This window comes from Squalius cephalus (genome assembly GCF_949319135.1).
Source record: "Squalius cephalus genome assembly, chromosome: 1".
NCBI lineage: Eukaryota > Metazoa > Chordata > Actinopteri > Cypriniformes > Leuciscidae > Squalius > Squalius cephalus.
In genome coordinates this window covers 59,465,059-59,490,572 of record NC_137122.1, presented here as the reverse complement: position 1 = coordinate 59,490,572, position 25,514 = coordinate 59,465,059, and the positions used below count along the sequence as shown (strand labels likewise).

The 25,514-nt window shown below is 42.7% G+C and overlaps 1 protein-coding gene and 1 long non-coding RNA gene across 2 annotated transcripts in view; one reads left to right on the top strand and one right to left on the bottom strand.

Moving 5' to 3' along the window:
• LOC307169671 overlaps positions 1-25,514 on the bottom strand; it is a 373,130-nt gene that overhangs the window by 20,641 nt on the left and 326,975 nt on the right. The window lies entirely within an intron of this gene.
• The window catches only part of LOC307167423 (NACHT, LRR and PYD domains-containing protein 1 homolog), a 256,692-nt gene that overhangs the window by 21,818 nt on the left and 209,360 nt on the right, over positions 1-25,514 (top strand). Inside the window, exons 3-4 of the mRNA XM_079886522.1 lie at positions 9,503-9,558; positions 9,634-10,213. Of these exons, the coding sequence (XP_079742648.1) occupies positions 9,503-9,558; positions 9,634-10,213 (636 nt within the window). The remainder of the gene's footprint in view (positions 1-9,502; positions 9,559-9,633; positions 10,214-25,514) is intronic.

The window sequence follows — 25,514 nt, the reverse complement described above, 5'->3', positions numbered from 1 at the left end:
TAAACCACAGTATGTGAGAGCTCATACTCAGGAAGGCCTAGTGAGGCCTATGACCTGATAGCCACAGTATGTGGGAGCTCATTCAACCATAGTATGTGGAAGCTATATTCAGGAAGGCCTAGTGAGGCCTATAACCTGATAACCACATTCTAAGCGCTGTCCGGTTGCAAAATGGGGACTGTCTGGTCAAGGAGGCCTGTTAAGACCTACTACCTGACCATCTAAAAAATCTTTAGATTTACTTTCTTACCCCAAACCATTTTGCCCCAGACTCTAAAACAGGAGACGTGGTCTGAAAAGAAACAGAAATATGTTAATTTCACATTTTACAAAAATACCAGAATTACACCTGCTCTTTTTGTTCACTGCTCATCATTTTAATTCATAGAATTAAATGCAGCCATAACCACCAGACAATACTGTTTTAATACTTATTCATACATTCTCGTAATCTACACACTGCCTCGGCAAGCGCGAGAAATGAGCCGTTAAAATAAATATAGCTTTCATCCCTCGAGAAGAAAGTCAACAGGTGCAAGGTTGAAACATCCGACAGCGCACGGATTTTTCTTTCTCACGCTCGCCGAGATATTTCTTCTCACCACGGAGATGCTGAACCCTCCTCCCTCGAGAAAAGGGTCCGAAGAGTAGCGGAGCATCTTTAAAAAAACGCTCACAGTTTGCACAAGAGGCTCTCTCGAGAGCCTCCCGCGCTTCACTTGCGATATTCTCAAAACAGACAAACAGTCCCTGAAGACGAAGAGATGTTGTCATGTGTGCAAGGCTCCCCTTTATACATCCAGGTCGCTCGTTAATCAATCAAGCTGATGATTCACGGGCTGTCGCCGGTCAACATGATTGACGTGAGTTGATATTTGATTTCAGACACCTGTCACGCCTGAGGCGTTCCCCATAGCGTCATTCTGACGTAGTGTAGAGTTCCCTTTCGAAAGGGAACTGTAGTTGGTAGGAGTTCCGAGAAAGAGCTAATACCACCAACAGGAAGCCAGGTCTCCGTCACAAATAAAAAGTCAATGTTGCCAGTGGTTATAATGTCATTAAAAATAAATGTATTATTTCCCAACGATCTGGAATTTATTAAAACCATCCTAATAGATACAGAGTCACTGACAGGCTGTGCAGCTGTGCTGCTTGATGAGGTACCCGTTCCAATGAGCGAAGGTGCCGCTGATCCACTCCACCACGCCACAAAAAAGGGACACGTCGCCGCCGTGGCTGCACTGACGAGTCCCCAGCCAGATGACATATCCATTGATAGGGCGTCTCCCGCGAGCGCCTCGCGATGTAAAATCCATGATCCCTCTCAAGGACACAAGCGTTCCGATAGGGCCAACCAACCAGTCCAGACGCCAATTCTAACTTCAGCCTAACGGCCGCACCACCCCGCTTTCCTCTCCTCCTGTGGCACTTCCTCCAAGGAAGTACAGGCGGCACACGGCGTAAGCACAGAGGCAGAGTTCTCAGGAAAGCTGGAGCACTCGGCCAACACGCCTTTGTTATAGCCGAACTCCATAGTTGTTCTGATATTGAGTAACGACTGGCAGTCATAAGTGATTCAGTGACATGTAGGGCTGTCACTTTACGTTCGAAAATCGATTGCACAATCGATCGGACCAACCAACACAAGTTTCGAAAACGAAAATAGGGAATCGATTTTAAAGGTCTTTTCTCGGAGCGCGTCCAGCTCGTCACGATATGCCCGCAGCGAACGTGCGTCACACAGCAACTCTGACAAACACACATAACAGCCAATTATACTTCTGCATAATGTTTCTCTTTTTACTACAAAAATGTGAATTCTGCCGGTATTCAGACAGTCTCGTCATGCATACAGATACAGATTCGGGCTACGGTCAACAATCGCCTACGTAGGCAAAATTTGTTTGACATTTCTAACTGTAAACACAGGCATGTTGAAGACTGCAGTAATGTTTTTCATTGATGTTATGGCAGTCCACTCTGCTTATTGTTTTCCGAGAATGTTGCTCTCCTGTTTGTCATTGTGCACGAAACTTCACGCCAATAAATCAACAGGAATATTGCTGACTTGTGCGCGTCTCAAGCGCCCTCTTTACGTTCGTCCTAATGCCTGTTAGTTGTCCGTGGATTTGCCCATATTTGGTGTTTAAAATGGAAACGTCTTTAGACATGGAAAATCGATTTAACAATCGATTCAATAAACACTTATGTCTCAAAAATCGAACAGGATTTTTTCACAAAAGTGACATCCCTAGTGACATGGTAGGCCACACTTAAATTAATAAAGGAAAAGAGATATATAACTGCAGACAGGCAAAAGGAAATCCAGAGAGACAGACGGCTGTCATCTTTTCAGCCATCATCAGCTCGTCATCAGCCAGAGACAACGGCGCCATCTTTTCCCCAGTGCAGGCAGATCAATAATATTTTTGAATATTAGGTGTCCCCAACTTTAACAAAACATTCGTAAATAGGGCTAGTATTGTCAAAAGTACCGACTTCAGTATCAAGTCGGTACTGAAATTTAAAAAATATGACCATACGATACCAGCATGTCCCTCTAACCTTTTGAGCGCTGTTGAACGAATTCTTAAACACCTCTGGTTGTCCATTGTGTTCATGCTTTCATGCCCTCAATATATATATATGTCTCTGATTGGCTACCAGTGATGCGCGGGTTGATCCGAAATGAGCGGGTGCCTGCGGTCACCCGCGGTTACCCGCGGTTACGAGTCATCCAAAAATATTTTTAATGATATTCGGGTCGCGGTCGGTCGGGTCGTTTGAAATAAAGATGCCAATTAAACCTTTGTCATTTATATAGTTCTAGACACAATTTTCTATGAATACGTTTTAAATTTAATTTACACTTTATTGGCTGAATAACTGGCGCGAAGATGACGCACGAGCTCAGTCTGCAGGTAGAGATGGAGGCGGCAAGAGAAAAGGTGAAGACTGGGGAGTGGAAGCTCCGCAAATACACAAATAGAAAGAGCAAAGTGTGGGAGACATTTGCCGAAATAATGAAAGATGATGACCAAAGTGCTGGCTTTGTCATGTGTAGGCTACTTCTTGCGATGCTATTTACACATTTGATAACCACAAAACTGGCACGACCAACCAGGCACGGCGCCAGGATTCCAGTTTTGGATAAGCCAGACCAATTGTGGGTGGGCCTTAAATTAAAAACGTTAAATAAAATAAAAATAAAAAAACGTTATCCAATCACTGCTTAACCTAATAAAAAAATATTGACTAATATAGCCTACTGTTATATTATCTGTGCGTATACATAATATAGATTTTAATAGCTTGATGCTCTTTAAATATTGTGTTGCATTGTAAAAGTAAATCCTCGATCGCTCTCCATGGTTCTGACCAAAGAAGAGAGCTTTGGAATCTCCATTATGCATATACCTGGGCTGCATTTTCCGATAACATTGTCTCTTAGCGCGCTGCGATAACTTAACTAAAGGTATACTACCAGTAAAGGTATACCATTGCTAGGCGTCTTCAGGGCTATCATCCACTCGCGAGGCAGAGGCGCTGAGAGGCAGAGGCGCTGACGCCCTCCTAGCAACGGCGCTGTTTTTGGTAAAACATGATTTTGACGACTTCATTAAGTTTTGTTTTATAGAAAACTCTTTTTAAAAGATTTTCGTTTTGTATAAATTGTATCTTAATTTTGATCAATGTTTTATCAATCAATTGCCCGTATTTATTAAATAAGAAGCAAATATAGCAGACAAAATAAGGCGCCGGTACGCGATCACTGCATGTGAACTGGAGGGCGCCGAAACTCAGCTTGTGCCTCACAGATTTGATAAATATAGGCTATATATTACAGAAAGCTTGAAATGTCTACGTTTAAACGAAAATATTCAAACCAAAATAAATAGGCTATATTCTCTGATTATGTAGGCTAATGTGCATTTCTCTCTGGCGTTCATGGCGAGTCCGCAATCTCCGCATTGTCAACTTCATCTTTGCAGCGACACAGAAAACACCAGTTTATTACTAAACAATTAAATGTCTCCTTGCTAATTTAGACACATTCATAATCATTACTTTAACCGGTTCTTTGTGGCAAGCTTTATGCGTGCGGTCATTACGCTTATTCCTGTAGGCTAGCCTATTTAAGTAATTAATTTAATATAAAGGGGCGATTTGTCCACGAATGGCTTAAATGAACAACTAGTCGACTAGAAAAAAAATTAGTCGGAGGCAGCCCTTATTCCACATATTTTCGAACCAGCAGGCCATCTGGGTTGGGCGAGCGACCGTGAGCGGAGCGGAATATTCAGAAATGCGCTCTCCGCTCACGAGCTCTGATCGGAACAAACCCGAACCTCACTGTCTGCTGAACTTGCGCAGAAACATTAAAATAGACATAGCCAGCAAAATTGTTTTTAAAACTAAACATTTTGACTATTTTAGTACAAATTATGAGCTTATATTGACGATTTTTTATAATTCTTGACAAAATTAGAATATTAAGTTATATTAAGACGCTACGATGAGCATTATAGCTACTTTAAAAAAAAATGCGGGTCAGGAAGCGGGTCGGGTACAATATTTTCTTTTTCGTTTTTTGCGGTCCGAGTTGCGGGCGGGTTAGTTGAAAACGTCGGTCGGGTGCGGTTTGTTTATACATTGACCCGCGCATCACTGTTGGCTACACAGGAGCGTTTGAAAGCAGGTGTCTGCCAGCGGATCCCTAATATATCCACTGATAGACGAGAGAGCTTTACAGTAGTTCAGTCTGGACACAACAAGCAAGGTGTGTGTGTGTGTGTGATGTGAACTGTTCATGTACAAAACAAAGTGATCGTGGTCACAATATGAGAAGATTCTGGGACCTATTTTAACGATCTGAAACGCAATCGCGAAACGCAAGTAACTTTGTGGGCGGGTCTTGGGCGCTGTTGCTATTTTACCGGCGGGATAAATGACTCTTGCGCCTGGCGCAAATCTGAAATGGGTTGGTCTGAAGTCGCTTCATTATTCATAGGTGTGGTTTGGGCATAACGTGAAATAAACCAATCAGAGCGTCATCTCACATTCCCTTTAACCCTCTGGGGACCAAGGTGTTTTTGGGGCCCTTGAGATGTTCTGACATGCCTTGACATTTGTGCTTTTTTCAGTTATTTATAAACATGTTAATGGCAAAGGTGTAAATTCACTCTATATAGCAAAAACAGGGCTACCATAATATGCGAGCAACTTGTATGTAGATGTTTGTATTTTTAAGAGAATAATGTTTATGCGTGGTTATTGGAAAAAATTAAAATGAAAGTTGCTGAATTAAGACCACAAAACACATATTAAATGTGTCCACAAGACTTTTGACTAATGGATGTTGTCCCTTTGAGTTCTAGCTTCAAAATTATGTGAAAATAGTCTTGCTTTATCGTTCACAAAAAAAAATACATTGATTCAAATGGTGTAAAACAGGTTTTGCTTGGAAAGCCAATATGCGAGGGGGAGGAGTAGTTTACACCTTAGATTACAATGTCCCACCTACTCTGCATAATGACTCTGCCTAATGAGCCATTCATTCAGGTGTGACACTGACTGAGCCACAATGCAAGGACAAAAGATGTATTTAGAAGAATTATAATATTTATAAACTATCTATCTATCTATCTATCTATCATAATAATGTATGATTTGAAAAAATGAAAACTGCTGCTTCTGTGTAGATGAGAGAATCAAAGTGTATGCGCGTTGTGCACACGCTACATTGATTACGGCCAAGCATGCGCCACTGACTTTAGACTAGGTTTTTCCTGATCAGTGGCGGAATTGTTTTCTAAACCTGTAAAATAGCACCAGGGAACGTTTGCGCCGGAACACGCCTCCTCTTTGCGCTGAACCGCCCCGGGGAGCGCAAGTGTATTTCTTAGTTAACCGACGTTCTGTGGAGGGAAAAGTCCGCTGTGCGCGGGTGCAAAATAGGTATGTCAGTGTACAAAGCTATGTCAGTGTACAAAGTCAATTGCGCTGGGTGCAAAATAGGGCCTTCTGTGTGTCTGTTTTATACAAACTGTAATAAATTGTGTGTGTGTGAGAGAGAGAGAGAGAAAGTGAGAGAGAGTGTGTGTATGAGTGAGTGAAAATAGATTCTTGATTTTGAATAATTTTTTGATTCAATATATGCATAGTTTTTATTTTTTATTCTTGTTTTTGAATTTAAATAGTTTATTTTCCTGAAGCCTTTGATCCTCCTTATAAATAAGGAAATCTCAAATTTATTGAAATTAAATACGATTCATAGGTGTAATTAAACTTTAAGTTTTGTCAAATTGTTAATTTTCAATTGTATGTTACTTCTTCAATCAATTTATAATATCTAAATATTTATATTGACATTTTTTATTCATAATAAATGTCTTGCCTTTTCAAAACATTTCGAACTAAATTGAACTCCGGTCAATTTTAACATTGAGCTCATTTTTTTGTACATTTGGAGTGCTGTCAATACAGAGAACAACGACAAAAATCGGTGTTGCCTACACCGTGTTATCCCCTTTTTAAAATGTGCACCCTGTTGACTTCAATGGGGCAAGTTTTAAAGGAGACATATCATGCTTTTAAATTGTTCCTTTTTACATATAAATCATACATTTGTAGTCTATATAAAGCGGAACTGCAATGCTTGGGTCTGAATTCCTCATTATTATAGCTCCACGGGCCCCTTTTTTACCCCTTTTCTGATGTGCGTCTGAAAGCAACTCGTTTTGGTGCGGTCTCTTTAAATGCAATTGAGACACTTCATAACCCGCCCCCTCTCCAGGTTGCAGAGGTTCAACTCCACCCCGTTCGGCCATTTTTGTAGTCTGATAGCAGAGATAGGATTATCTAGCGGCACAGAAACTTTTTATTCACACGTTATTAACAAAATATCAACAACGGAAGACTTGTCCAGCCAGCCTTAGATGTTCGAGCCAGAGTTGGAGCCGGAGCGAAATGAAAATGAAGACGACGAACCTGCAGAACAACGTCTTCATATGGATGTATCGCAATGGTGTGTTACTGTATTTACACATGAAACTTTGGTCTTCCGACCTTTTACCACCGTGTCGATTTATTTTGATTAATATGTGCGAGGGAGAGAGAGCAAGACAGCGTCTAGTTTGGAGACGGTGATGTTTTGTTTACACTTTCGCCGGGCTCTGAGAGAGAGTGCGAGCGCGCGCGAGACCGGGTCTCTCTCTCTCTCTGCTCGTTCTTTCAGTTAAACATGCGCCACAAGCGCGGCAGTTCATCTACATTAGACGGTGTAATGAAGCGTGTGGGTTACTACATCCAACAACCGATCATTTTAACTAATTTCTCCGAGTCTCGTAACTTCTGCATCCTTTAGCTTGGACTACAAAATTGCAGCGAGAAATAATAATGGCGGATTGCTCGAAGTGCTGGGCCGGAAGTCAATGTCCTTATTTGGCAGTTCCGCTGCAAATACTGTGACGTGATAGTTCAAAAAACGTCATAGATAACAGAAAAATCTGAACAGGTTGAAAAATATGACCAAAACAGAATCTACAGATATCAACGAAGCACCTGAAGAGAATAATTTAATCTTTTCTGTACTTCTAAATACTCCAAATATACAACAAAATGCATTTAAGGGCTAAAAAAGTGCATTTAGCATGATATGTCCCCTTTAAACCTGCTTTTAGCCTCTTAACATCCTTGATGTGTCATTACAAGTGCACAGGTCATGTGAGTGATTTCAAGGATTTTCAAGGCTAAAAGCAGGTTTAAAACTTGCCCCATTGAGGTCAACAGGGTGCAAATTTTAAAAAGAGGATAACGCGGTGTAGGCAACACCGATTTTTGTCGTTGTTCTCTGTATTGACAGCACTCCAAATTTACAAAAAAATGAGCTCAATGTTGAAATTGACCGGAGTTCTCCTTTAATACTAGTTATATTGTTCATATTGGTTCCTCTGGTTCAGTTTTGTCAGTTTATTATATTGTGTTTTTAAGTGGTTTGTTTAGTTTTTTTTGTGATATCTGGCAACCCTTCAGTGGAGCTTTATGAAGAGAGGGAAGAGAGAAGAAAAGACGAGAAGAGGGAAGATGAGATAATAAGAAAAGAGAACAGAAGAAGAGAGGAGAAAAACACAATATTCTGTTGCTTTCTCAACATTTAGTGATTTAGTCTCAGATACAGGATATGTCAACCACAGGTGGTGTTCTTTACCATGGCAACCGCTTGAGCGTCTTCGTTGAATGCGTCGTATGATCCTTCGCTAAGCCATGCCCGAAAACCACCACCGGCCAATCGTGGATTATCAACCGTAACTAGGCACAGGAGTTCTGGCAAGCTTTCGAGCGATGGAAACATGCCGAAGCGTTGTGTGTATGGATTGTGCAAATCTGATACCCGGTATCCTAAAAGTTTGGACGGGGTGGTGGATTTTGTTCCCTTCCCGAAACCTAAAACCCAAGGGGAGAAATGCCGGGCGTCATCTTCATTTATATAGCGCTTTTAACAATGTAGATTGTTCCAAAGCAGCTTTACATTGATAATAGGAAATTAAAAGTAAAGTGTTTTGGCTTTATATAGCAGCTCTAGAATAAAGTTATTGTCCAGCTCGTGGATCAAGCAGTGTGATTAAAGGCAAGACGGAGGCTCACTGACATAACTTACGTTAATTAAAAATATATTTCAGCATTTTGTTAATCGACGGCCAAACCAGTAACGTTACCCCAATCCGATCGCGACCCTCCCGGTGTTAGTTCTAGTAAAAGTTAAAGGTAGTTAGTAAAAGGAGGGGACATCAGGGGGCTTGCCGGAGATCTCCAAGGAAAAGGTTGGTATGCAAACTTAATCATTTCATAACACTTATGTGACCCACAACGTGTGAGCAGTAACGTTAGCCTGGCGCACTAAAAATATAAGCGGGAGAATGTTATCATTGCAAAGTGGTCAGGCTAATGTCTTGTGTTTATTCCACAATACTTATGGATATAAGCTGTTTGATTTATAGATATTAGACTATTTTCAAATTTCACTTACCTTGCTGTGCATGCACAAAGCTGTTCCTCAGTTTGTATGGTCAGCGTACGAGGCGGCTGCTTGCGCTGGGACCTAACGTTATAGGCTTTAGCTTCAATTTTGATAAAAATTATTCTCTAATTGTTTGCATATTATGTCTTGGATATATCCCTCAAATGCATACTGCATTCCCTTTTGTCTTGCTCTCTCAGATTTTCACCTGTTCGCCAAAAATGACTAATTATCTCCTTGGGAATGTCTGAAACCGTTGCACACTGTAATAGAAGTGCCAGGCGCGAAAGCTTGACAGGCGTAGCAACAGTAATTAAGGAGGGCGGGGCTTAGCGAAGGGTCAATTATACATTATTTTATATTTGTTAAAATATTGATATACTGTAGAAATTCATTTGTCCCTCGATGCAAGCCAATGTCAACTCTCTCTCTCTCTGTGTGTGTGTGTGTGTGTGTGTGTGTGTGTGTGTGTGTGTTTTCTAGTGTGGATCACGGTTCAGAAGTTAAAGAGTTCATGATGACATCAAGACTACACAGATGTAAGTCCTCAAACACAGTTTTATTGTGTGTTGTTGTAAATGTTGCTGTTGTAATGTGTGTGTTCTTGTGTTCAGATGCCGTTGATCTCACACTGGATCCAAACACAGCACACACTGATCTCGTTCTGTCTGAGGAGAACAGAAAGGTGACATGGGTGTCTGAGAGTCAGTCGTATCCTGATCATCCAGAGAGATTTGAGTGTTATCCTCAGGTTCTGTGTGGAGAGAGTCTGACTGGACGCTGTTACTGGGAGGCTGAATGGAGTGGAGATTATACTCAAATATCAGTGTCATATAAAGGAATCCAGAGGAAAAGAGAGAGTTATGACTGTGTGTTTGGATGTAATGAGAAGTCCTGGAGTCTGATCTGCTATAATCACACACTCTCTGTCTGGCACAATAGTAACTGCACTGCTGTTTCTGCTGGTTCTGGATCCTGTAAGAGAGTAGGAGTGTTTGTGGACGTGTCGGCCGGCACTCTGTCCTTCTACAGCGTCTCTGACACACACACACTCACACACTTACACACATTCACACACACATTCACTGAACCCCTCTATGCTGGATTTGGGGTTTATCATTTTAACTCCTCAGTGTCTCTGTGTCACATTAAACAGCGTCCAGAGAGAAACAACAGTGATACACACATAACCGGGTGAGTGAAATATACTGTGTCTTAGTGAAGGATTTTTCCAGATTGAATAATAGTTCAATCCTCTGTTCTTCATACATCACTAAACACCAGAGATGCACCATATTGGGTTTTTGCTGATACTCCATATGCTGATATTTTACAGCATGTTGTGGCCAATAAATACATATTTTCCTTTGTTTTGAAAACAACACAGAGTCCCTCCTGTGCAGAGACTATAAACAAATTACTCTTCATATTAGATTTCCCACATAGCAACATTGTGTCGGCCCAGATCCGGCCCACATCTGGCACACGTGGAAAGATGATCTGGCCCACATGCAGCGTGGAATTACGGCACTTGGGTGGGCCGCTCCTGTTTGCCAGATCTGGGCCACAAGCAGGCCATAGCAATGCCACATCTCAGCCAAGAGCAAAGAAATAAACCAGAACTGGACCTTATCTGAGCCACAAAATCTGTGTATATTAAATATGGAGTCATTTCAGCCTTAATAAGCCTGTTAACAAAAAGAATCACTGAAAGAAAGAAGAGAACAGAAAAAGAGACGAGCAGAAACACAAGAACTACAACTGACTTCAGCCACAGCCTTAGATGAAATCCACTGAAGAGAAAAGAAGACATTAAATCTGTGAAGATCTCAGCAGAGGAGGATTAAACAACTCCACAAACAGCATTACCAGCTTCACTTATTACTAACCAGACTGACTTTATTTCTGTCAGACTTCTACACAAGTTTTTTATTGAGAATTAACAGAGTTTAACTCTAATGTGTTTCATTTGAAGTCACCATAACAGTGATTAGTGTTTCCATTAGTTGGGCTCTTAACTCTTATTATATCTTTTGTCTTCTTTGGCTGCTGTGACAGTGTGTTTGTCAAACACATTTGCAGCAGCAAAGAAAGCTAAAGTGATATGAGATCAGGTGATGACGGTTACCTGTTGATGGTTTTATAATTGTCATGAAATAGACTGAATCACTGAGGTAATTTGAATCTAATAATTGTGTTGATCCATTAATATATTCACATCACAAACCCTGTGTTACTGCAGCGTGAGGTCCAGCGATATTATAACAATCAGTTAGAAGATTTTAATAAACATGAGCACGAAAAATGAATCCACGGTGACACACAGAGTCAGCGCATGAATCTCAACAATGGTGACAATATATATTTTTTTTTCGATAAACAGATTAATTCAGAACATCACTGAAAAGCTACTAAATGTCACAACAAAAACAACAGCAAAAAAAAAAAAGCACATATTTAGAATTAAACAAAATAATAGGACAATTCAGCTGCATAATTTATTCATGTTGCAATGCATGCTGGGAGTTTTGTACAATGATGGTACCCAGCATGCATTGCAGCAAGGTACTTTTGATTGTCACCATTGTTGAGATTCATATGTTGGTTATTGATGTCTGTGTTTGTCATAAAACAGTAATGTTTCATGCTCATGTTTGTTAAAGTCTTCTAACTGATTGTTATAATATTACCAGATCTCACGCTGCAGTGACACAGGGTTTGTGATGTGAAAACATTAATGGATCAACACAATTATTAAATTCCAAAGAGATAAGTGAAATAGGTTCCTTACTGATGATTATAAAACCATCAACAGGTAACCATCATCACCTGATCTCATTTCACTTTAGCTTTCTTTGCTGCTGCAAATGTGTTTGACAAACACACTGTCACAGCAGCCAAAAAAGACAAAAGATATAATAAGAGTTAAGAGCCCAACTAATGGAAACACTAATCACTGTTATGGTGACTTCAAATGAAACACAATAGAGTTAAACTCTGTTAATTATGACCGCCGCTAGCGTAGCTAGCGAAAGTGGTCATATAGGGATTGTCAAAGTTTTTTTTTTTTTTTTTTCCCGTCACCTTACTGAATTTTTCGTCAACGATACCAGGGACACCGAAGCACCGGGGAACATGAAATTTGGTGGGCATGTAGCCCCACTAGACTTCTAAGGAAAAATTTCGTTTGGTCCCCGGGGGCCACTCCCCCCCCGCGCTGGGCCCCCCCAAACCCAAAAAAATGCAGTTTTTCCTAAATAACTACCTGAACCGTGGCACCGAGGATGAAGAAATTTTTATGGTATGTTGGTCTACTAGACTTTTACGGAAAAATTTCGTTTGGTCCCCGGGGGCCACTTCCCCCCCCGCGCTGGGGCCCCCTTAAATTTTTCGTCAACGATACCAGGGACACCAAAACACCGGGGAACATGAAATTTGGTGGGCATGTAGCCCCACTAGACTTCTAAGGAAAAATTTCGTTTGGTCCCCGGGGGCCACTCCCCCCCCGCGCTGGGCCCCCCCAAACCCCAAAAAATGCAGTTTTTCCTAAATAACTACCTGAACCGTGGCACCGAGGATGAAGAAATTTTTATGGTATGTTGGTCTACTAGACTTTTACGGAAAAATTTCGTTTGGTCCCCGGGGGCCACTTCCCCCCCCGCGCTGGGGCCCCCTTAAATTTTTCGTCAACGATACCAGGGACACCGAAACACCGGGGAACATGAAATTTGGTGGGCATGTAGCCCCACTAGACTTCTAAGGAAAAATTTCGTTTGGTCCCCGGGGGCCACTCCCCCCCCGCGCTGGGCCCCCCCAAACCCCAAAAAATGCAGTTTTTCCTAAATAACTACCTGAACCGTGGCACCGAGGATGAAGACATTTTTATGGTATGTTGGTCTACTAGACTTTTACGGAAAAATTTTGTTTGGTCCCCGGGGGCCACTTCCCCCCCCGCGCTGGGGCCCCCTTAAATTTTTCGTCAACGATACCAGGGACACCGAAACACCGGAGAACATGAAATTTGGTGGGCATGTAGCCCCACTAGACTTCTAAGGAAAAATTTCGTTTGGTCCCCGGGGGCCACTCCCCCCCCGCGCTGGGCCCCCCCAAACCCCCAAAAATTCAGTTTTTCCTAAATAACTACCTGAACCGTGGCACCGAGGATGAAGAAATTTTTATGGTATGTTGGTCTACTAGACTTTTACGGAAAAATTTTGTTTGGTCCCCGGGGGCCACTTCCCCCCCCCCCGCGCTGGGGCCCCCTTAAATTTTTCGTCAACGATACCAGGGACACCGAAACACCGGGGAACATGAAATTTGGTGGGCATGTAGCCCCACTAGACTTCTAAGGAAAAATTTCGTTTGGTCCCCTGGGCCACTCCCCCCCCGCACTGGGCCCCCCCAAACCCCAAAAAATGCAGTTTTTCCTAAATAACTACCTGAACCGTGGCACCGAGGATGAAGAAATTTTTATGGTATGTTGGTCTACTAGACTTTTACGGAAAAATTTTGTTTGGTCCCCGGGGGCCACTTCCCCCCCCGCGCTGGGGCCCCCTTAAATTTTTCGTCAACGATACCAGGGACACCGAAACACCGGGGAACATGAAATTTGGTGGGCATGTAGCCCCACTAGACTTCTAAGGAAAAATTTCGTTTGGTCCCCGGGGGCCACTCCCCCCCCGCGCTGGGCCCCCCCAAACCCCAAAAAATGCAGTTTTTCCTAAATAACTACCTGAACCGTGGCACCGAGGATGAAGACATTTTTATGGTATGTTGGTCTACTAGACTTTTACGGAAAAATTTCGTTTGGTCCCCGGGGGCCACTTCCCCCCCCGCGCTGGGGCCCCCTTAAATTTTTCGTCAACGATACCAGGGACACCAAAACACCGGGGAACATGAAATTTGGTGGGCATGTAGCCCCACTAGACTTCTAAGGAAAAATTTCGTTTGGTCCCCGGGGGCCACTCCCCCCCCGCGCTGGGCCCCCCCAAACCCCAAAAAATTCAGTTTTTCCTAAATAACTACCTGAACCGTGGCACCGAGGATGAAGAAATTTTTATGGTATGTTGGTCTACTAGACTTTTACGGAAAAATTTTGTTTGGTCCCCGGGGGCCACTTCCCCCCCCTGCGCTGGGGCCCCCGTAAATTTTTCGTCAACGATACCAGGGACACCGAAACACCGGGGAACATGAAATTTGGTGGGCATGTAGCCCCACTAGACTTCTACGGAAAAATTTCGTTTGGTCCCCGGGGGCCACTCCCCCCCCCCCCGCGCTGGGCCCCCCCCAAACCCAAAAAAATTCAGTTTTTCCTAAATAACTACCTGAACCGTGGCACCGAGGATGAAGAAATTTTTATGGTATGTTGCTCTTAAGGGCCCACATCAACCTAGCCCATAATCACTCATTTGTGATTTGCGCCCCTCCAATAAAAAATGAAAATGCAATATTATTCTGCTTTAATTGCCCCTATCTTCAGTGGAGATGTTCAGAACTGCACCATATTTCATGTGTATGATTAACTTGACATCCTCTGGGGGTATCCTCTGCTAAGTTTTGTAGAATTTCATCCATGGGGGGTATAAAATAAATTCATTTATGTGCACATTTAGTGACTGTACACTCATCGGCCTGTAGATGGTGCTGTTGAGCGAAGGGTTGCTGGTTTAGGATGATACTGTCACACACACACATGCAGGAATACAAACAAACGCAAGCATGCACACACACTGACATCCACACGCACAGACACACACCCATACACACACATACAAATCCACATGCACAGACACACACACACAAACACACACGTGCACACATGTACGCACACATACATACACGCACAGACACACACACACACACACAGACACACACATACACAAACACACACACATACACACACACACACACACACACACACACAGACAGACATGCACATACTATTACTTTTTTTAGGTATATACATAAACACGCAATACAGCCAAATTACTCCACGTCATTTATTTTTGTAGAAAGCCAGTGCAGGCCTGAGCGGCGGTCATATTTTGTACCGCGATGCGGTACATCTAGTTCTCAATAAAAACTTGTGTAGAAGTCTGGCAGAAATAAAGTCAGTCTGGTTAGTAATAAGTGAAGCTGGTAATGCTGTTTGTGGAGTTGTTTAATCCTCCTCTGCTGAGATCTTCACAGATTTAATGTCTTCTTTTCTCTTCAGTGGATTTCATCTAAGGCTGTGGCTGAAGTCAGTTGCAGTTCTTGTGTTTCTGCTCGTCTCTTTTTCTGTTCTCTTCTTTCTTTCAGTGATTCTGCTTGTTAACAGGCTTATTAAAGCTGAGATGACTTCATATTTAATATACACAGACTTTGTGGCTCAGATAAGGTCCAGTTCTGGTTTATTTCTTTGCTCTTGGCTGAGATGTGGCATTGCTATGGCCTGCTTGTGGCCCAGATCTGGCAAACAGGAGCGGCCCACCCAAGTGCCGTAATTCCACGCTGCATGTGGGCCAGATCATCTTTCCACGTGTGCCAGATGTGGGCCGGATCTGGGCCGACACAATGTTGCTATGTGGGTTACTGGTATTTCTCAAAAGCTCCTGATCACACACGATCTCTAAACTGTAATTTGCTATTTTCTGTAATTTTCTAGCTGTAGTGTGATCTTCTTTTCTATTAATATTCCTGCAGACGAGGAATAAGACAGAAATAATCAAATTCACTCAGTATTACTTGATCTATTCCAGCCCTCCCTCAATTACAATCAAGCACAGTTAACTGTAGACAGTTGTGTTGTAAGCAGTAAAACAGTCCAGTTCTTTATAGTCAAACTCATTTATTATGTTTGATAATGAACATTTCTGTCCACCTCAGACTGCTGATGGTCTGATATCTTTCCACCTCTGTGAAAATATCCACACTGATTTATAGAAGACTTGACACATTATTCAGCTTTAGCTTATTGATGGAGAATTTAGAGTTCATGTTGGCTAGTTAAACATAACTTGACAATTGTGTGCGAATTAAACTCTCATTATAGTATATATTTGTTTGTTATATTTGATTGTTTGTTATTAGTGAGTGACATCACAGGTGTCAGTCGCAGCATTATACACTCACCTAAAGGATTATTAGGAACACCATACTAATACTGTGTTTGACCCCCTTTCGCCTTCAGAACTGCCTTAATTCTACGTGGCATTGATTCAACAAGGTGCTGAAAGCATTCTTTACAAATGTTGGCCCATATTGATAGGATAGCATCTTGCAGTTGATGGAGATTTGTGGGATGCACATCCAGGGCACGAAGCTCCCGTTCCACCACATCCCAAAGATGCTTTATTGGGTTGAGATCTGGTGACTGTGGGGGCCATTTTAGTACAGTGAACTCATTGTCATGTTCAAGAAACCAATTTGAAATGATTCGAGCTTTGTGACATGGTGCATTATCCTGCTGGAAGTAGCCATCAGAGGATGGGTACATGGTGGTCATAAAGGGATGGACATGGTCAGAAACAATGCTCAGGTAGGCCGTGGCATTTAAACGATGCCCAAATGGCACTAAGGGGCCTAAAGTGTGCCAAGAAAACATCCCCCACACCATTACACCACCACCACCAGCCTGCACAGTGGTAACAAGGCATGATGGATCCATGTTCTCATTCTGTTTACGCCAAATTCTGCCTCTACCATCTGAATGTCTCAACAGAAATCGAGACTCATCAGACCAGGCAACATTTTTCCAGTCTTCAACTGTCCAATTTTGGTGAGCTTGTGCAAATTGTAGCCTCTTTTTCCTATTTATAGTGGAGATGAGGTACCCGGTGGGGTCTTCTGCTGTTGTAGCCCATCCGCCTCAAGGTTGTGCGTGTTGTGGCTTCACAAATGCTTTGCTGCATACCTCGGTTGTAATGAGTGGTTATTTCAGTCAAAGTTGCTCTTCTATCAGCTTGAATCAGTCGGCCCATTCTCCTCTGACCTCTAGCATCAACAAGGCATTTTCGCCCACAGGACTGCCGCATACTGGATGTTTTTTCCGTTTTCACACCATTCTTTGTAAACCCTAGAAATGGTTGTGCGTGAAAATCCCAGTAACTGAGCAGATTGTGAAATACTCAGACCGGCCCGTCTGGCACCAACAACCATGCCACGCTCAAAATTGCTTAAATCCTTTCTTTCCCATTCTGACATTCAGTTTGGAGTTCAGGAGATTGTGTTGACCAGGACCACACCCCTAAATGCATTGAAGCAACTGCCATGTGATTGGTTGATTAGATAATTGCATTAATGAGAAATTGAACAGATGTTCCTAATAATCCTTTAGGTGAGTGTATACTAGCTTTATATTTTCTCTCTGTGAAACTGCTTGTCAAAAATAGTTTTTTTTATAGTAAACTGTTTGTATGTTGTTGGTTTTGAATTGATGGTAATGCTTTACAATAAGGTCCCATTAGTTAAAGGGGGGGTGAAATGCTCATTTTCACTCAATCTCCTGTTAATCTTGAGTACCTATAGAGTAGTATTGCATCCTTCATATCTCCAAAACGTCTTTAGTTTTATTATATTTGGGTGATTCTTCAATTGGGGGCTATTTTGCCATCTTACATTTTGATGAATGAAATTTGGTTGAATTTTGTTAGAATTATGTCAAGACAATGTTTACATGCTTTGATGTAAAGATATAATAATGGCCGCGACTGAGCTTAAATATAATTTGAGTATTTTATATCTATTTGCCAACTGGCACTGCAAAACGTCATTCCCATCACAACATCAAAAAGTCTCATAATGCAAAGAATGTATCAAGGAGATCATTTAAACTCATTTATCTTGCAAACATTATTAACCTTCAACAATACTTATAAAAAACCAAAATGTTTCCATTCAGCGAATTACATATATTTTCTTGTTCTTACCATCAAAATGTGTTTTTCTGTGTTCATCAAAGCACACTTTTGTTTAATTTCTGGAAAATTAATTTTAGATGTTTTTTCTTTGAATAGGTGGATGAGTATTTCATTAGGCTTTTCATTTAGTACCTCAAGATTGAACATAAAACAGTTTTAAAGGTATATTTCTTGTAAATTAAGCAACGTGGCGGTAATGACATACTGTTCTGGTAATGACATAGTGTTTTGGTAATGACATAAATGAAAAGTGCACTGATACATAAAGCAAATTTAAAGGCTTAAATAATGACTTCTGGTGAGTGTTGTTGCAAGAAATGGACAGATTTGAGGAGATATATATAAATATGACAACCATTAACTTGAACATGTTTATTTCAATCATGAAGAAACCATACAATATTTTCTAGAGAATCAATTGTCACAATGGGATAAAACAGCATAAAAATATCCTTCATAAACATTTCATAACTATGACTATTACCATTAGGTGAAATACTATATGTTTGGGTTAAAAACTCATAAAAGTTGCATTGGGTTAAAACTAACAATGCATAATAAAATGTGTTTGCTTTCAAACATGTATTTGAACATTCAAAATGTGAATTAGAGATGATAAAGGGAGATGGATGGGATGTGGAGAGAAAGATATACTGGGCCCTAGTTTAAATGACAGGCATAGTGTAGTCACTCAATGAGCAAAGTGTCAGTGAGCAATGCCATTGTGTGTCATGTGGGAGTATTGTGGTAACCCAATGTTTTTGCTTAGGATCTTGCTCATGGTATTAAAATAAGCTAATTTAATTTCATAAAGAATTGTCCTTGTTGTAAAATTAGGTTTTATTTAGAATTTAGACTTTGCACATGTCATTACCACCATCACTTGTCATTACCATCACAACAAGTTTTGTGTTGGTAATGACGTGTTGCGGTAATGACATTTTTTATTTTTTTTCAGGAAAAATGATGCTAGGTCATGGATTTGCTAACATCACTCAGCAGCTAGTACAAAAAGAACTTTAAATACACATAAATCATGTAAATATATATATACATTTATCAAAATACTGCTGCTACAGCATTTATGGTAATGACGCTGAATAAGTCTACTCCATGATCAGAAGGAATTCATGATTAAATTACTTACTTTTTCAGACATCAAATATCACTGTTCTTTCATGGCTGATGTTACAGGAGAGGCTTCCTCTCCGCCTCCTCTAGGTCACCAGAGGGAGCTCTCACCAGAATATTGACTGTTGCTATTCGGACTACAAATCCCATAGGCCCTCATACCTGGGACTGATTACACACACACCTGCAACTCATTTCACAAACACTATTTAAGCAGTCAACACACACACCACCATTGCGAAGTCTTGATTTGCTGTGGTGATCATTTCTGAGCGTTTTCTACTGTGGATTATTTTCTGTGTTTGATCTTGGACTGTTTCTCGTTGTTGGATTCCTTGCCGCCCGCCTCGACCTTTGCCTGTCTTTTGGATTACGATTGTCAGCTGCCTGCCCAGACCTCTTGCCTGTCCTTTCTTCTATGAATGTTTTGCTGCCTGCCTCGACCTTTGCTTGTCTTTTGGATTACGATTGTCATCTACCTGCCCAGACCTCTTGCCTGTCCTTTGTTCTGTGAATGTTTGCTGCCTGTCTCGACCTTGCTTGTACCTGTTTTCGACTCTGTATTAATAAAGTTGCAGATGGATCCTCAATCCGGTGACTCCTCATTACAGAAGACTTCGCCACTAAGCGATCCAGCAGCCATCACGCAATTGTCATCTGAACTATCAGCTCAAGGCCACCAACTCGCAGTACATCAGCACCAACTCGCTCATCTAACCTCTTTGACTGAAGAACTCGTTAAAGCACTACAAGGGCTACGTATGACACCCGCGGAGGGCGCGGCGGCTCCGTCACCTCCTTCCGCTGAAAGCATTCCCACTCCTTCCACCAGTGTGAACCCACGTCTTGCATTCCCCGAAAAATTTGACGGAGACCCAGCGAAATGCAAAGGATTCCTGTTACAATGCTCTCTGTTTGTAAACCAGCAACCTACCTTGTACCCAGCAGATTCGGGCAAGATATCTTTTGTTTGCTCATTGCTAACCGGAAGGGCATTAGACTGGGCTACCGCAGTATGGAGAGATGACGGAACCGCTTTCCCTTCCTTCAATGTATTTCTTCAGCGCTTCAGAGAAGTATTTGAACATCCGGTTGGAGGTAAAAGTGCTGGTGATCAGTTGCTCGCTCTTAGTCAGGGGAGAAGAACGGCGGCAGAATATGCATTGTCATTTCGCACTCTTGCGGCACAAACCAACTGGGGAGAAGATCCGTTAAAACTGCTGTTCAGAAAGGGGTTAAATCTGGAACTCCAAGCTGAATTAGCGTGCCGCGATGAGGGAAGATCACTTAATGAGTTAATTGAACTAACAATTCAAATTGACAATTTAATTCGCTCACGTCGTCCTGCTCGCAACCTGTTCACTGAGACACAAGCACCCCCTCCAGAACCAATGCAGCTTGGTTACACTCATTTAACCCCTGAGGAAAGGGAGCGGCGAATTCAACACCATCTATGCTTGTACTGTGGCCAAGCCGGACATCTGAAGACATCATGCCCCATTCGCCCCAATTCTTCTAGCTCCAAAGCGGTGAGTGAGAGCGGACAGTTAAATTATTCCTCTTCATGTGTTAAAACCCCAGTGAATATAACGGTTCAAGATAGAACTATCTCCACGTTTGCCTTGTTAGACTCAGGTGCTGCTGGCAACTTTATGTCACGTGAATTTGCCCAACAACATAAACTCACTCTAACACGGTGTAACTCTTGTCTGGCAGTGGAGGCGCTAGATGGTCGTCCCATTGGAGAGGGGAGGATAACATACATCACCGAGGAGGTCTGCATGCAGGTTGGAGTTTTACACAGAGAGGCTATTAGATTCTATATAATTCATTCCCCTCACAATTCCATTATTCTTGGTCTGCCATGGTTGCGTCAACACAATCCTCATATTTCCTGGAAGGAAGAACAAATCATCCAGTGGGATCCTGCCTGCCATGAACATTGTCTCACCCGCATTAATCCATTGCCGATGCACGAAATGGAAATTAATAAACAAACTCCTGTACTTCAGGGCTTGCCTGCCGAATACTCCGATTTAAGTGAAGCATTCAGTAAAACTAAAGCATCACAATTGCCACCTCATCGTTCCAGTGACTGTGCCATTGATCTGTTACCTGGTGCAACTTCCCCTAGGGGAAGAATATTTCCATTGTCACAACCCGAATCAGAATCCATGAAATCTTACATCAAGGAAGAACTGGCTAAAGGCTTCATCAGACCCTCTACATCCCCAGCATCAGCTGGGTTCTTCTTCGTCAAGAAAAAAGATGGTGGTTTGAGACCTTGCATTGATTATCGTGGCCTTAACGACATCACCATTAAATTTCAATATCCCTTGCCATTGGTTCCTACTGCACTCGAACAACTCCGTCAAGCTAGATACTTCACTAAACTCGACCTGCGCAGCGCATATAATCTAATCCGTATTAGAGAAGGAGACGAGTGGAAAACGGCTTTTTCAACATCCTCGGGGCACTACGAATATTTGGTCATGCCATTCGGCCTGGCAAATAGTCCTTCTGTGTTCCAGTCATTCATCAATGATGTCTTCCGTGACATGCTCGACAGATGGGTAATAGTGTACATAGATGATATCCTGATTTACTCCAATTCTCTAGAAGAACACATCCAGCATGTAAGATCAGTACTCCAACGCCTAATCCAGCATCAACTGTACGCCAAGGCAGAGAAATGCGAATTCCACCAAACAGCAACAACCTTCCTGGGATACATCATCAGTCGAGAGGGAGTTGCAATGGATGAGAACAAGGTAAAATCAGTGCTCGACTGGCCTCAACCACGCACAGTGAAGGAACTGCAGAGATTTCTTGGATTTGCCAACTTCTATAGAAGATTCATAAGAGATTTCAGCACGATCGCTGCTCCGCTAACTGCCATGACCAAACGCTCCACGTCACGCCTTTCCTGGTCACCTGATGCTCAGCAAGCATTCAAGGATCTCAAGACACGCTTCACCTCTGCGCCCATTCTCCATCATCCTGATCCAGATCTTCCGTTTATCGTGGAGGTGGATGCCTCCAACACAGGCATAGGGGCCATACTCTCTCAACGCCATGGATCCCCAGCAAAGATGTTTCCATGCGCCTTCTTTTCCAGGAAATTATCCGCTGCAGAGAGAAACTATGATGTCGGCAATCGTGAACTCTTGGCCATGAAAGCCGCCCTAGAAGAATGGCGACACTGGTTAGAGGGGGCACAGCATCCATTTACAGTAATCACTGATCACAAGAACCTGGAATATCTACGTTCAGCTAAACGACTAAATCCTCGTCAAGCAAGGTGGGCCATGTTTTTCACTCGCTTCAATTTCATTGTCACCTACAGACCTGGTTCCAAGAATACCAAAGCTGATGCACTGTCACGACAACTTGAAGATCCAGTTCATTATAACCCTGACGAGAACATTATCCCCGAAACACTGCTCGTTGCTCCAGTTCAGTGGGACATCATGACAGAGATTAACCAACACAACACCCAAAATCCTCCACCATCAAACTGCCCACACAATCTCACCTTTGTCCCCGAACAACTAAGGGAGAGACTCCTTCAGCAGGTCCACTCGACTCCAAGCTCAGGGCATCCTGGAATCACAGCAACGCATCATCTCCTCACTAACCGGTTTTGGTGGCCCACAATGTCTACAGACACCACAACCTTTGTAAAGAACTGTACCATATGTAACACATCCAAAAGCCCTCGACAATTACCCGCTGGTCTACTTCAACCCCTGCCGATTCCTCAGCGTCCCTGGTCCCACATCGCCATTGATTTTGTGACTGACCTCCCCAACTCCCAGGGCAACACCACAATCCTGACAGTTATTGACCGTTTCTCCAAAGCTTGTCGTCTCATTCCTTTGCCTAAACTTCCCACTGCTTTTGAAACAGCCGAGGTACTATGCAACTACATCTTCCGCTTCTATGGATTACCTGAGGACATTGTGTCAGACAGAGGTCCACAGTTTACCTCCAGAGTATGGTCAGCTTTCTTTAAACAGCTCAACGTGAACATCAGTCTCACCTCTGGTTATCATCCGCAGTCCAACGGGCAAACTGAACGATTAAATCAAGAACTCACCCGTTTTCTCAGGTCATATTGCCAACACAACCAATCTGATTGGAGTAGATACTTAATGTGGGCAGAATACGCACAAAATTCACTGCAGAAACCTGCCACGGGGATGACCCCCTTCAAATGCATCTTGGGCTACCAACCACCCTTGTTTCCTTGGTCCGGTGAACCATCCGATCTACCATCTGTCACTGACTGGCTTCAGCATAGCGAGGAAGTCTGGAACCGAGCACACACTCATCTACTTCATGCAGTACACAGACAAGAACAACAGGCCAATCGTCACCGCCGTCCAGGTCCAGAGTACACTCCAGGGCAATGGGTTTGGCTTTCCACAAGGGACCTCCGCCTTAGACACCCATGCAGAAAACTCAGTCCTAGGTATGTGGGTCCTTTCAAAATTCTTAGACAAATTACTCCAGTTTCATTTCGTTTAGAGTTACCTGCTAACTATCGTATCTCTCCCACATTTCATGTTTCGCTGCTTAAACCCGCTGGTGTTCCGGGAGGAGAGTCGGAGAGCAGAGCCGAGGGTCAGGCCCCCCCGCCTATCCTGGTTGAAGGCGAGGAGGCGTACCAAGTTCGTGAGTTACTCGACTCCAGACGCCGGGGCGCTACTCTACAATACCTGGTGGATTGGGAGGGGTACGGTCCGGAAGAGCGATCCTGGGTCAACATGGATGATATCCTCGACCCTACCCTCACAGAGGAGTTCCATAGGATGCACCCGGAAAAACCGGCCCCTCGACCGCGTGGAAGACCCCGGCGTCGTCTGCCTCCTCGCGTCAGGAGCCGCTCGCAGGGGGGGGGCTCTGTTACAGGAGAGGCTTCCTCTCCGCCTCCTCTAGGTCACCAGAGGGAGCTCTCACCAGAATATTGACTGTTGCTATTCGGACTACAAATCCCATAGGCCCTCATACCTGGGACTGATTACACACACACCTGCAACTCATTTCACAAACACTATTTAAGCAGTCAACACACACACCACCATTGCGAAGTCTTGATTTGCTGTGGTGATCATTTCTGAGCGTTTTCTACTGTGGATTATTTTCTGTGTTTGATCTTGGACTGTTTCTCGTTGTTGGATTCCTTGCCGCCCGCCTCGACCTTTGCCTGTCTTTTGGATTACGATTGTCAGCTGCCTGCCCAGACCTCTTGCCTGTCCTTTCTTCTATGAATGTTTTGCTGCCTGCCTCGACCTTTGCTTGTCTTTTGGATTACGATTGTCATCTACCTGCCCAGACCTCTTGCCTGTCCTTTGTTCTGTGAATGTTTGCTGCCTGTCTCGACCTTGCTTGTACCTGTTTTCGACTCTGTATTAATAAAGTTGCAGATGGATCCTCAATCCGGTGACTCCTCATTACAGCTGACATGTGCTCCTCTGCTAGTCTTCATTTCCATGGTTACAGCATAAACAAGTCTTACCCTCAAAAATATCCTTGTTGTAATCGTAGACTGTCGTGGTAATGACAGTATTGTTGTGGACAATACTAAATTGTTAAAAATATTCACAAATTCCACAGATATGAACCCGAATTATGCATCAAGTGCCTTTTTAAGTTACTTTTTAAACATATATTGTGATTTTTTTTTTATGAACTGATAACATTTTATCACATTTTCAGAGCAGATAAGTTTTAAAGTCTGGGTTGGGGACAAGGCCTTAGTAGCCAAATGTTAGTGATGAAAATATATATTATAAAATATTTTAGTGTATAACATTTTTTGGTGGTTCAATAAATATTATTTGAAATAACTAAACTATTTATTTTATAATATAGTATTTTTAACATGAATGTATAACCTGGGGACATAAAAGTTCCCCTAATTGAAGAATCACCCATTTATAAAAGAAAGATAGGCTGTACCGAGTCTTTCCGGAAAAAAACGAGCGGCTGGGGGCGGGCCGTGTGGGCGGGGTGCTATAGCTGTGCTAACTGAGCTAACAACAACACAGAGAGACATTAGAAGCAGTTTCTTACTCACCGCATGCACAGCGAACCTTTATCATTGTGACTGCTCGATCCTTAAGCATTAGACGATCTGCAAATCCGTCGATCTGGGCTTTGTTTATAAAACAATCATCGTCGAAATGCAGGGAACAAAGAGTCTTGCACAACCTCCGTTGATGCTTCAAAAAAACAAACTCCATCCACTGTTCCCTTAACGCTGGGTTCTTTGGGAATCTGTGCAGGGTTGTCTTGCCCTGGCAACCAAAAACCCACTTCTTTGGTGACATTGACTTCCCTAAAAGCCGAGCATAGCGCTTTGAGGTAACGTACTGCTTTCGCTCTCTTCTCTCTCTGGTCTACGAGTGCGCACGTGGCTGCGGAGAAGTGCCCTTAGGACCCATATAAGGAAATTCCGC